Source organism: Melospiza melodia, chromosome 6 (assembly GCF_035770615.1).
Source record: "Melospiza melodia melodia isolate bMelMel2 chromosome 6, bMelMel2.pri, whole genome shotgun sequence".
In the NCBI taxonomy this organism is placed as follows: Eukaryota; Metazoa; Chordata; class Aves; order Passeriformes; family Passerellidae; genus Melospiza; species Melospiza melodia.
Window position 1 is genome coordinate 69,728,396 of NC_086199.1, and position 14,098 is coordinate 69,742,493.

The 14,098-nt window shown below is 36.4% G+C and overlaps 1 protein-coding gene across 2 annotated transcripts in view; it reads left to right on the top strand.

Moving 5' to 3' along the window:
- MYBPC3 (myosin binding protein C3) overlaps positions 1 to 14,098 on the top strand; it is a 59,330-nt gene that overhangs the window by 7,976 nt on the left and 37,256 nt on the right. The window contains exons 2-10 of one of the 2 annotated variants that reach the window (XM_063158900.1): positions 984 to 1,250; positions 3,201 to 3,296; positions 3,527 to 3,613; positions 3,755 to 3,903; positions 4,822 to 4,939; positions 6,262 to 6,310; positions 7,513 to 7,557; positions 9,827 to 9,883; positions 10,536 to 10,538. In XM_063158900.1, coding sequence (XP_063014970.1) covers positions 984 to 1,250; positions 3,201 to 3,296; positions 3,527 to 3,613; positions 3,755 to 3,903; positions 4,822 to 4,939; positions 6,262 to 6,310; positions 7,513 to 7,557; positions 9,827 to 9,883; positions 10,536 to 10,538 — 871 coding nt within the window. The remainder of the gene's footprint in view (positions 1 to 983; positions 1,251 to 3,200; positions 3,297 to 3,526; positions 3,614 to 3,754; positions 3,904 to 4,821; positions 4,940 to 6,261; positions 6,311 to 7,512; positions 7,558 to 9,826; positions 9,884 to 10,535; positions 10,539 to 14,098) is intronic. The other variant, XM_063158899.1, reaches the window with a different exon arrangement.

The window sequence follows — 14,098 nt, forward strand, 5'->3', positions numbered from 1 at the left end:
TAAAGATGAAGAAATATAAATAAATAAATAAATCAGGTTAAAGAAATTAGTAAAACAAGTTACTTTACTAAAACCAAGTCTTGAGAGAGATTAGGATACCCATGGATGAAAATCATGATACGTTATTTGTTTACAGTTCCCTATCTGCTGTGCTACTTTGATTGCATATGAAGTAAAACATCATTTAGTTTACACTTGTTCACCCTATATATTAATAATGTCATTAATTCTCCTCATAAGCTTCCCAAGCGTTTCTTGACACATTGCAGAAATATTTTAATCTACACCTTGAAAGTAATTGTTGTAGAGTGTCATGTAGGCAAGTACTTCAACTTTTAATGCTGAAGTAAACTTCTGAATACAAACAATAATTTATATCCTTATAGCTGGAATGAAAGGGTCATCATAGGAATGTGAATTCCTTTCCACTAAAGCCTTCATCAGTCAAAACAGAAGGACTAAAGATGAACCATTAATTCCTTGTGGTCTATTAGGGCACAGGTTACTGCACAAAGTGCAGTGTGGTTGAAGAACAGATCCTGATCCTCTGTAACAACTGTATTAAGCAGCTGTTAGGACAAAATTAATAGTTCTAGATGAAAGTGCATGGCAAATTAATGTAGACAGCTAGATATGTAAGAATATATTCCATGCCATCTTGTCGTCGACCAAAACATTCACTTATGAAAAACCAGAGCTCAATATGGGGAAAAAGAAAGAGGAAGACAGAAAGTGAGGTGATTTTGCTCTCCATTTCACTTTATTTCATGACAATGTGGAGGAGATAAGGCATCCCAGTGAAACACAGAACCTGATAAACTCAAAGACAATTCCACAACTTCTCTGGGGAAAGTGTTGTAATTTATAATTTGCATGGGCAGATGGGAGAGAAAGGAGGCAGCTGCTGCAGCCACAACAGCTGACTACACCAGATATGCCACAACTGCAAAACAGATTTCAGTGAGCCCTCTCTCTTTTTTTAGTTTCTGCATTTACCAAGAAGCCAAAGACAACAGAGGTGACAGCCGGAAACACAGCTGTGTTTGAAGCAGAGACAGAAAAATCCGGCATCAAGGTGAAATGGCAGCGAGCTGGCACAGAAATCACTGAAAGTGAAAAATATGTCATCAAGACAGAAGGCAACAAGCATTCACTGACAATCAATAACGTAGGAAAAGAAGATGATGTGACATATGCTGTAATAGCTGGAAGTTCCAAGGTCAAATTTGAACTCAAGGTCAAGGAACCAGGTACATCATTTCCTATGCAATTCTGGTTTGATCAGTATTTCTAGTCCCACATGCAACCTTCACAAATAAAGCCCATGGAAATTAGCCTATATAAACACTATAAAATGTCTCTACCAGCAATACATCTGTTTTGCCCAATTATTTGAAGCTGCTAATTCATATTGAGCTGAGAAATACATTTCCAGTGGCTAAGACACCTCTTTCCAGGTGTCAGAAGTCCACAGAGAAGAGATCATAGGGGAAATGTCAATGTACATCTTCAGAATTCTGCCAAGCTTTTACACTTAACTACTGAAAAGCAAAGCAAAGCTAATCTAACCCTCACCCTGAAATAAACTGAAATGCCTGATCTTAGGACTGAAATTTTCTTATAATTATTTAATTTAAATACAAAATTGTAACAATTGACAAAACACAATTTATACTGTAATGTTTCTAGAAGCTCATACATTCCTCAAAATTGTCTCAAAAATCTCCTGCTACCAAAAATATGTATTTCAAGAGGGGCTTGAATATGAAGAGTAGCCTTTGTATTATTATGTACCTCCCATTATTACTACCCTTGTACGCATTAAAAGACCAGTTACATGGAATTTTCAAAAACTTTCCCAGGCTTTTCCTGGGTATAAATTTAAAGAGTCAAACTCCCTGGAATTTTCTCATGAAAAAATATCTGAAGACGCTTAGGATAGATGAAATCACTCATTTTTTGAAACATTTTGACCTTCCAGATCCCTTTTCCCCCTCCAAAATTGTATCCATTTACCACTTCTGGTATTTGACTTTTTGATTTTCAACTTGGTGAAAAGCCTCAAACTCAGATTGTTTATATCACTTCCTTTTCTTTGCTATTACTGTTTCTTTTAGCAACATGATGGGACCTTGTGAGACCTTATGGTCAGCTGAAAATAAATAGAGGAATATTTAACATGCTTCAAGATGTCCTGTTCCATATGCAAAGACAGGGCATGACAGATTATGTGTGAGGGAAAATCCTGGTAAGGATTAGGACAACTTGACAGCTGTCAGAGCATGCAGAAATATGGTCCTGCTATCTCATCCTGAAAGGAAACTGGGACATATAGTACTCATCATATTTTCCTCATTGTCTTTCAGGTTAGTTCCATGCAGAGGCTGCTATAGGCAGAAAACTTGCAAATAATGCTATGCAGCACAGTGGAGTGTGTAATGTCACAGAGTAACTGGATTGTCCATTATTATTTGGAAGCAGCTCCACTACCTACAGAGAAAAAATATCTTTCTCCAACTGATCTATTTCAAGAAATTCTACCTCCCTCCATCTGCTCCAGTTGCTCACTCCTACTCCATTTTCAGACAATTCTGTCTTCTCCATTGTGCTAAATGCATTTGCCTAAATTTGTCTCTGAGGTCATGGTTTAATTGAGAGGATACAAACTTCCATAAGCCAGGGGAAGACATTACAGATGGATTTTTAAAATGCTTTCTCCATATTGCTTACTAGCAGTGTTTAGAGCTTTTTCCAAGCTGCCCACAACAATAGGTTTTGTAATGTTACATTTCAACAGCATCATTAAACAAAATCTCATTAATAAGCAAACTGTTTACAAATGTAATAATTACATCATTTTTGATTACCTTTTCTGTTTAGAAACTGACAGTAGTTACTTTAGTTTACTGACATTTGCAACAAATAATAGCGTTATTCATCACCTGACAAGTTTCTACACATTAAGTCTATAGAATTTCAAAAACCAGGCATCAGTTCTATCTGTGCTCATCAAAAGAAAAAGCTTCATCATCCAGCTCCAGGGAGCCCCTTCTGCTTCCAGCACATCCTCTAGGCTCCAGGAAACAACACCAATTTCTCTGCATTTCCTAAAATATATTAGAGGCTGTTCTTTTGCAAATTTTTTTCAAAAAGAAAGAGGAAATAGACTTTCTCTAATCTTGGCTTACATTCATTTCCAGAAAAGAGTGAGACAGTCACTCCTGCAGAAGCTGCTCCAGCCCCAGCTGCCCCAGAGTCACCTGCTCCACCAGCAGAAAGCAGCCAAAACACAGAAGGTAATAGAGAATTAACATTGACATCAAGTCTGGTTTATTAGCAGAAGGGAAGAATATCCACAAGGACTCCTTAATGTGAGACAGAGACAGTAAGGAAAGCAGATCACAAAGAATAAAGAATCTCAGAGGCAGAAGAAATCTACTGAGAAGTTTTTAAATTAATTAAGTAGTTCACTATACAGTTTGATGCAAAAAAGTCTAAAAAGTAATTATGATGTATGTTATATCAGTTTCATCAGCTGAGACACACCCAGAAGAACCTCTGGACCCCATTGGGCTCTTTGTGGCACGACCACAGGATGGAGAAGTTACTGTTGGTGAGTGCATGTTGGTCAAGTGAAATTTGTAAACTGTACCTGTTGCTTGACTATCCCTAGCTCTCTAAGTACAGAGTGACAGCAGTGACACAACAGATAAACATAATTCATAATCTTACTTTAATCTACTTCTCCTCCAAGGTGGAAACATCACATTCACTGCCAAAGTAGCCGGTGAGAGCCTGCTGAAGAAGCCATCAGTGAAATGGTTCAAAGGAAAGTGGATGGACCTGGGAAGCAAAGTGGGGAAACATCTCCAGCTACATGACAGTTATGATCGAAATACCAAGGTACAATTGGCAGAACAGGGTTCTCGGTCTTCTAGGTACTAATCTTTAATCTGAGGAAAATAGAAACTAAAATAGTTTGATGTTAAGGTACCCAAAGCAACACACCAGGCCATACTTATTCACAGAAGTCTGTGTTTTGACCACACAGACAAGAGACAAATTCTACATACTCCTGCAAGCCTTATCTGTGGTGAAATGAGAAAACATCTAGAGGACTGGGGGAGTAGTTTTGCACTTTCCACTGCAGGATTCCCTTCATCTTCCTTCAAGAAACTTGGTATATTTAAGGGAAAACAATCAGCTATTTAAGCATAGTCTGTCTTGGTCTTAATAGGTCAATCATTCTGCTATTAGTGCTGGAATTCATTGCTCTCTTGCATTGTCTAGACTGCTTTAAGTAGCTGAATAAGACCCATTTTTTACCAGAAATTTGTCCAAAGGTACCTGAGCAGGAACACGAGTCTGTACCACGACTTTGCTTCCACTGTGGTACATGAACCACTACCACCCTCTCCTGGAGGGAACGGGACAAACTGGCTCACATGAGCCACTCCTTTCCCTGAATTTTGGCCTCTTCTGCACACGTTCTGGGAAGAGGCTAAAGCTGCTTAGTGAAAGCATTATTCCTGTTTCCAGTGCACGTGGAATTAGTGTATGCCCCAGCACAGTTTGATAATACACCGTTTTATCCTCAAGAATACCTGTACTGACAGCACTCTTCAGCTGTTTCTACTGAATTGGGGATTATAGATAATTTTTTGTCAAAGTAATGAGTTGGACACTCATGAGGTTCTTAGTTCAAAGGATGAACAAAGACATAGTTCATCTTTTGTCTGCTTCTCTCCATGTATTCCCTCTCTCAGGTTTCACCATTTTATTTTCTAACTTAATTATTGTATCATTGGTGTTCTCTTCTAGGTGTACACCTTTGAAATGGAAATCATAGAAGCAAACATGACTTTTGCAGGAGGGTACAGATGTGAGGTGTCTACCAAGGACAAGTTTGATAGCTCTAATTTCAGCCTGACAGTCAATGGTAAGGTGAATTCCTTCCATCTCTCTTTTTCCTTCCTGCCCCTGTACTTTTTTTCCCTGTCCACCAACAATTCTTTCTGGTACATAATGGTTACTAGACAAGCACAAATCTGAAGTATAGACCTGAAGATCCAGAGAGGAGAATGGGATTGAGATTATTAGAAATACCACTTGGTTGTCACTCTGGTCAGAGCACTGCGATGCTCTTAAAGAAAGCACACGCAAAGATGCAAAACTGCCCACATTTTCTCTGGCTTTATTCTGATTTCAGATTCATTCTTTCATTAAGTTCAATTCCACTAGAATAGAAGTTCATTCTTATTTTGGCAAAAGTTAAGTACTAAAAATGGATATTTGAAAAAGATAGATTTGGATATGTGACACTACTGTCAATTCCTTTTTCCTTCCTATATAAATAAATTCAACTCGCACAGAAGCACCTTGTGAGATAAAATTGCTTTAAGAGCAGATGACTCATTTTACTTAATGCATGGTGCCACCCTCACAAGTGCTATGCTGAAAAGTTTATAAAACTTAAAAAGGAAGTACATTTCAACATCAATTTGTCCTTGACTGGAAAAGTTTAAGTAAGAGTATAAGCACGGACTGACTGAAAGAACTGAGTGTTTGGACCATTTCTGGTTTCAGCAATTCTGTTGAAGGGGCTGCAACATTAACTTCTGTCCAGCTACCACTGAACCTAACAACAAAGGTTTATTAAGTTATTTGATCAGCAGTGTTAAATTTAGTAGTTTCACTAGATAGGACTCATAAGACTTAGGAGCAGCAACTGAGAACAGTTTTTCTCCCAGCAGTAGCAGCACACCAATTTATACCAATAATGTAATAGAATTCTCTCTATACAACAACCTCAATTAGGTTTCTGTACCTCTCTACATAGTTCCAGAAATTATCTCTGCTGTCAGAAGATAGATTATAATTTATTATTAATAATAGTATTCAGTTGATGTCCAGTCATATTCTTATTAGGGTTTAAATACTCTGTGAAGACACTATTGAAATTAAAATTTTGCAGCAGGAGAACTGACAAGCAAGAGATAAGATAGTCCATCAGGCTCCAGGTTATTATGAAACATGAGACAGAAATAAGTTAAAACCACTGGATGTTGAAAGCTAAAATTAGTGAAGGTTACGTGCTTAAAGATGATGTGCTAATCTTTCAATATGCAATTAATCACAATTTACAATATAAGAATTTCTTTCTAAAAATGCCAGCAAGGGAAAACTTTAAAAATAGCAGCGTATTTTTACATTTTGTTGACTTGCTTTCCCATTTTTCCTCATTACTTTTTGTCACATCAGAAGCGCCTGTAAGCGGAGACTTGGACATCCGAGCTGCCTTCCGCCGCACGTGAGTACGCACAGCAGAAACCTGTCTAGGTCAGGCTACACATCCTTGTGCAATTCATCGCTTTCCCAGAGAAAACTAGCTAAAAGCAAAGCTGTTGGACAAACAAACACAAAGATAGAGATGTCTACTAAGAAAATTAAAATACTATACAACTCCTGGAAATCACCTAAGAGAGTTTGGACTTTGTATTACTGTAATAATCATGCTTGCCTTCAATTAGGCAATCCGTAATGTGTATAATTGTAATAAGAACTTCAGCACCTTTTTTTCCAGGCCTGTAAAGAGCATTCCAGGTATAGACCAATAGAGACAGAAAAGATACTGTGTGATGTTGGTCTTGATTTTGTCTGGCTTACATGTATTTTAGTACAAACATTTGCATTTGCCAAACAAGGAGAGTGGAGTTTGGTGTGAGCTCTGTAAGCAGCATATGACTGATAACATTCCAGCAAGCATTTTGATTGTATCTGTATTCATGTTCTATACCTACATTAGCTGAATGAAGAAAATCACATTGTGAGTGGTGAAAACTCAGGTATATGTAGTCTTAGATATTAAAGACTGGTGTTGAAAAGGCCAATCTCCCCCCATCTTTAATACTTTCTGATGTCTCTCTTAATGGAATAATGTTCCCTTCTATTAGTAAGATTCACAAAATTGGTTGGATTTTTTCTAGTGTTAGACATTAATACATGCTCCCTTTTTCCTTCATGCAATAATAAATAAGTTTCTATTTTAGTTTTTATATGTATTTTTGAAAAGTTACTAGACCAATAATATTTTGACATCTATTTCTCTATAGGACACAAATCATCTGTGGCAACTCTTTGAGTATTTCTCTATAAGTCCTATTTTTATATGAGAATTTTTCTGAGATTTAGAAAATCTTAGAAAATCTTTCACCAAGAATTAAACAAGGCTAGCAGAATTTGTCTGCAGTTAAGTGCATCTATAGGTAGCTCACCAGCCTCACCGTAAAATGGTGGCCACTCAGTACTAAGTGCATTGTGTTATTTCACTGCAGTGAAAGGAGAGTTTCTCTTCTTGTTAGCACAATTAAAAGAATTCCAAATCAGTTTGAAGGGAGTGCAGTGTGAGCAGCTTCAGGCAGTTCAGATTGTCAGTTTCTCCTGTAAGAATGAAGCCAGATTTTGAACTGAACTGTTTAAATCTGAAGCTTTGTCTTTGATACCCTTGCTCAGGAGCCTAGCAGGAGGGGGGAGACGGATGACTTCAGCCTTTCTCAGGTAGTCACTGACTGTGTCAGCAGACAAAGTTAAGTCTTACAATGAACTGTCTCTCTCTGCTTGGGAAGAAAAAAAAACAAAAAACAAGCCCAAAGAATTAAGATGCAGCTTAAATTTCAAATAAATCACTGTTTATAATGTGTAGTATTTATATGAGATTAATACATATAAATATGAAATAATGTAAGACAAAAAAAGAAAATTTAAAAAGATAAAACATAAGAACATAAAAGGATAGATAAAAACAGATAAATAAAGAAAAGAGTAGCTTGGTAGTTCAGTGAGAGGCAGATTCATCTAGAGAAAACATGCATGTGTTTGGCCAGTGACATCTTCTCACCCTTGTCAGAAGAAAAAAAGTAAATTATATGCATGTCTGCCCTCTCTGTTTTACATGTGTTCGTCTCTACTGAGCACATTTTGACTAAAATTGCTGTTGCTCACAGAAATGTATCAACACAACTGAAAATCTCTTGTTTCCTGGCACACTCCTTATCATATCATCATTAAATTTTTCACTCCATGCCTTTTGCTCCTAATGTTTTCTACTATAGCAAGAACTGGAGTTCTGAGATTAGATTTAACTATATGCATGTTAAAGCAATTATTAGGGTCTTTTCTTCAAAAAAGCTAAACCTTGATTGCTGGTCTTTCCTGAAACTTTAACTACCATTTGTGAAACAATAAGGTGAATAGTTATTCTGATAGCTGTAGACCTGTTTTACTGAATATTTGATCACAGGAAATCCTTTCCAAATTTGGGGTTACCATAGTTATTTTTATGTACATTTTATGCCTGCAAACACATAAATTCTTGTGAAAGTAGGGCCAAAACCACACTTTTCTGTTTGAGCCTTATACCCAGGAAATTATAATTTCCAGTACTGTATTATTCTGAAAGTAACCCAAGATGTAAAGCCAGTATTTTCTTAAAGAAAAGATCTCTTCTCACAGCATATTTCAAATTACACTGACTCTCAATTGTTCTTTAACCTTATATTGTCCAGCAGCACAAGAACTTTGTACTTGTATCTGTTTCATTTTTTTAATAGTACTGTTAAAATGCCCATAATTTTTCTGCTGAGGCTGTTTTCTTATTTCTAAAACTTCTTGTTCATGCAATGCTGAGTTTTCCCAACACTTTGATTTACATTCTATAGATGGACTGTTTTTTTCTGAAGCAACTAGGACTGTGTGTGGACAGTGGCAGCATTATGGCCTACACCTACCACCAGTACAACTGGAAAGAAAATATTCTTCTTATGAAACAATAATTAAATGCAAGGTGTTGCTTCTGGAAGAATATTAATGCTGTGAGGTGGAGTCACCAGATTCTTTCACTCAAGATAACAGAGATGCTAAAGAGCAGCTGGTCATTGATGATAGTAGACTGGCTGAGATGAAGAAAATACATTTGGGCTTTCTAAATCCTGTCTGAATGCAAAGAAGACCTTTTTTAGGAATTAAATCTAAAGAAGTGATTGTAGTGACTTTATGCTGTTTCCAGAGTAGGTCAGTATTACAAATGTTCAGAAGCACAGCTAAAACCCACTGGATTCAGAACACCAAAAATAACATTGTGCATTCCATCTGAGTTCACTGTGTGCAATGGGCAGAGTCACACATCAAAAAGCTCCTGCCTGGTGCTCCTTGTTTTCACAGACCAACTCCCCACAACATTGCTTGTCATGATACTTGTTGAGCAAAGGCACATTGAACTGAAAGGCAGAGCACGGAATTCCTCCTTCAACTCTCCCAGGCACCAATGATGTGACACTTTTTTCAGTGTAATGAATTCTGGTAACACAAACAGCCTCAAGAAAAAATTACAGCTGGGATAATGCTAAGGATAAAACCAATGATTTTAGGTTGTGAGGCATTCCACACAAAGCTTGATTAAATACTGCCCCAACTGTAAACAACATCCACACTCCTGAAAGACAGAGGAAAGAGGGAAACTTCTGCAACACCTCTGTGATAATGAATACATTCCAAATCAATATGATGACCAAATTAATACCCTGTACAACTTCTTGCACAATCGGCGTAGAAAAAATACAATTTCATTACATTTATTTTTAAACCTAAATGCAAATTAATATGAACACAGAGCCTACTTAAGTCACTTTCCATGTCAATGCACATTCTAATTAATTATAAACCCATCTACTACTCCTCTACAAAAATATGCCATCTACATTATGTTATAGTCTCACAAGCTATTCTCATTTCCTTCTGAAACTAATTATGGCTTTCTATTACTGTACAGTACTGAAGGACATGATGATGGGGCAGAGTTTAATTTCAGCTCCCTACTGAAAAAAAGGTGAGTAAAAAAATCCATAGACTTGGAGAAATAAAGCTTCTGTAGAACAACTCTGAAACACCAGAACTGGAATAAGTGAAAGTTTCACAAACTCAGAATCCTTGTCATTTTCCTAAAGCAGCTCTAAATGGAAAAAGCATGACAGGTAATTATGGCTACTTCCTGAAATACACAGCATTTGCTGCATTTCTGCTAGGTTTATACAGGAGAGAAAAAAAAAAAAAAAAAGAGGAAAAAAAATCTTTCCCAAGATAGAAAAGGCCTGGGCTCAGGTAATTACATGTTTCCAGCAGCTCTTTTCATGGGGGAATGGGGGGATTAAAAATACCAATTTATAATGCTGCCTTATTAAGAACCAAGATTTTTTTATTAGATAGCTAAATGTAACTATTACACTGTTCAACTATTATTATCTATTATATAGACATTCTTTGTTGCATAAATATGACAAATATGTTTTACTCTTCCAGTTGTAATTTGTATTTCTTTCTGTTAGTTTTACTTTCACGTTTTGTTTTTTTTTTTTGCTGTAATTTCTTCTCTAATTCCCATCTTTCCTTGATGTCTCTGTTTTCATTACCTGTTTACTTATGCTCTTCTCTTTTTACCAAACTCTTAATCTGAATGTTTTGGATTCCACTGTTGCCAACAGAGAGTAAGATTTCTATTTAATTGTATTCTAAATGCATGGGTCAGACTGAATATAAGAACCATTTGGTTTGAAATAATGCATGCATCTTTGTCTTCTTTATGTGTAGAACTTGACAAAAATTGTATAGCATGAAAGAAAATTATTGACTGCTAATTTCTGAGACAGAAGTTATTTTAAACAGTTTTAAGGTTAAAATTAAGACAATTTCATACAATCAACATATTTCTCTGAATGTCATTTGGCTTTTACCATCACTTTCTTTCATGCAACCGGTTCTAAAATTTCCTTGAATTTCCAAATTTTCTCAATAACCTGCTGCTTTGTATTCCTGTTTTCACAGTACTTAGAATCAGAAAAATCATTCACATAATATTGTTGCCTATCAAATAGGTGATGAAGTTTTGCTTGCCTCTTTCTGTTCACTGACCACTCACTCTGTCTTTCCAGCACCTGAAACTACTATAAAATCTGTCACTTAGATTCATGTTTTGTAAGTCTAAACTTTCTTACTCTAAGTTTTCACAATCAGCTCCTTGGATGAGTGTTGTTGTGAATCTGTGTTGAGTCTCTGCTCAGGCAGTGGTTTCACTATTTATAAAAAGTGTTTTATCCTCACAAAGGGTACAGGACTGTGCTGACACACGAAGTAACTTCCAACAGAAGTTGGAAAAGCAGAACACTTCAGGGGGACAGACAGATCAGACAGAAAAGACGCCTATCAAACTTTCTATAGCTGGCATTGATAACTAAGTTTCTTGTTCCAGCATGAACACACATTGTTGTAAACACACTCTGGTTTCCATAGAAGATGTAAGGCATAAAGCAATTGCTTATCTTCTTTATAAAATTTTAAATAAATGAAAACCAGCATGAAAATATTTGCATAATTTCACACAGGATCTCCAGCTGGAATGAGGTGCTGGGTAGTAAAAGCCCCTCTCCTCATCCCTTTCCCTTTTGCTCTCATAATTAGTTTTGAGCAATAGTCAAACTCAAAACAGCAGTAACAATCCTCGCTATTTACAGAAATGTTAAATTTATTGATTTAACTATTCATTATTTGTAAGGCTAGAAATGTAATTTATTAAAAGAAGCTTATAAATTTCTCTGCATTTTAGCAGTGTTTCTGCCATTTCTTGACTTAAAAAATCTCTGCCTAGTGAATTTAAGAACATCATTTCACTGCTCCTAGTTGTTTTTCACAGCCACTTCAGAAGTAATTTGTGGACGCTTCAGTCTTTGCACACCTCAGGCTGAAGACCATTTATATTAATGAGAACAGATAGGCATAAAATCTCATAATGGAATGAAATAATTCCTCATTGAAATAGAACAGGAAAAGGGATCTCATGCTGGGGAACTCTCAGGAGCTTTGCAGATTCAAACAGAATCGAGAATTATTCTTTTACCATTTCTGCTTTCTTACACCATTTTACCAGTGTCCCTCAATCCACAGGTAATGATCATTCTATAATAAATAGCTTCACTATAACGAAGAGCTTCATTTAACACTGTATCTCCTATCACTGTAATTTAATTAACTGGTGTTGACATACAGATGTCATGGGCCAAGGAGAGGTCATTGGGAAGAGGAAGGGAACAGCTGTCACAGGACTATTAAATGGGATAGTGAGCAGAGACCTTGAAGGAGGTGACAGCTGACAGGGTCCAATCAGTTGACAGTAACTGGATAGGAAGGAACCATTTCTGGGATGTACAAAACTATTTTTAACCCCTCCACATATGTTTAAAACATATCAGCTGCATATTCCATTTACAGCAGGTTCACTGAGCTGCATCTTGATGCCCCCAAGTGCATAGCTAACCTATGAGGTGATCCCTGTGAATAAGGATCCCCAGCACCAGGGAGGAGAGCAGAGGAGGGGGAGAAACCTCATGAGTCCAAGTGCTCTCTTACTTTCCATACACTGCTTAGTTCCTGCTGGCAGTGGAGGAGTACAGCTTCTCTGGGCAAACTCGGTGTCTTTCTGGGATCAAAGAGAATATTTTAACAAATGCAAAATAGTGAAAAGGAGTGCTGCAATGGGGAAAACTTTGCTCAAAGGCAAACATTTTTTTCTTTTCATTTTCAGAACTCATTTAAACAGGAATAACACACTCTAGCTTTTAGTCCCATTTTGCATGAAACACAAAAGCCTTTTCTTTTAATTAAAAAAAAAAAAGTATTTGCTAGGGAGAGACTATATTATTTCTTATGTTCAACTTCTTATACTGCATACGCCAGAACCGTATTGCAAGATAAAACAATGGGATGACACTCAGTAATGGAAAAGCTAAAGCAAAAACTAGGGAACTCTTCTCAATAGTGAGATATTAGACTCCTTTGGAACTCCTTTGAAATTGGAAGATTTTTCTCATTATGTACTTAAAAATAACTCTCAGAAAGCATTTTTGAAATCTCCATGAATAGTCCTACCTGCAAATTTTCAGATATAGAGTGTGTATATACAGACAAGCCTAAAAGTAGGGAGATAAAGAAACTACCAATGTTTATATAATATCTTTAGGAAGATTAAAATATTTGATCTCTTAAGTCTTTCTTATTTCCTGTGATTTTATATTTTTTAAGATACAATTTCTCCACAGAACTTTAACTGTATTGGTACAAAAATGAAATACATATTAGAAATATTATATGCCCTTAGTTTTATATAGTACTCAGTATTCAGTACATATATTATATATATATATATATATATATACATATATATATATATATATATATATATTTACATGTATTTACACATACTTGAAAACCACTCCTTGACATGATCAGGGCAACAAGACCAAGAACTGCCGATGGAAAAAAATCTTGATCTACGTGGCAAATCAGTTCAGTTTTCCTGTCTTCTGCTAAGCAAAACTAAAAACTATTTGTAGCAACTTCAAACTAGATGCTAGGTATATAGAAGAGTAAAATTTGGTAAAATTTATTGGTGACCTCACTGCAGTGTTATAGCAAAGCAAATATCCAGTGTGCTGCTCTTATCACAGGCACTCCAAACTTCAGCTCCTCCTATCAGTTCAGTGAGTGCTGGTGAGGGCTTCGGGCTTAGCAAGTGCTAAACCGCTTTGAAGATATGAGATACTGCCTGCCATATTTCAGCTCAGTCTCACTGAGCTGAAATCCCCTTCTCTTGCTGAGTTTCTGTTCAAGAGCTACAAGGTGTTGGAAATTCCACGGTTGGACTGCAGCACTTTAATAAACACAGTGTTCCTATTGCAAGCAGGCATTTTTTTGGCAATAAAAGCAGTACCAGAAATGTTTGGTTATATCTGCTGTCTGAACTGACTACAGCAATATTTGTTAAGTAGCAACATTTCTCACAGACTAACTGGACTGCTATTTTCCTGCAAAAAATAGAAATACACCCAATAACATTCCACTTTTCTCTCTTATGCATCATCTGTTGCCTTACTTGTCTTCTTGATGGTGTTTACCTCTGAACATGACTTTATTATAAGGGTGTGTTCTGCTGCACCAGAATCTGCTTGGTGCAGATGATAGTTAGAAACAAGTTACAGGAAATTCTTTCTTCTAA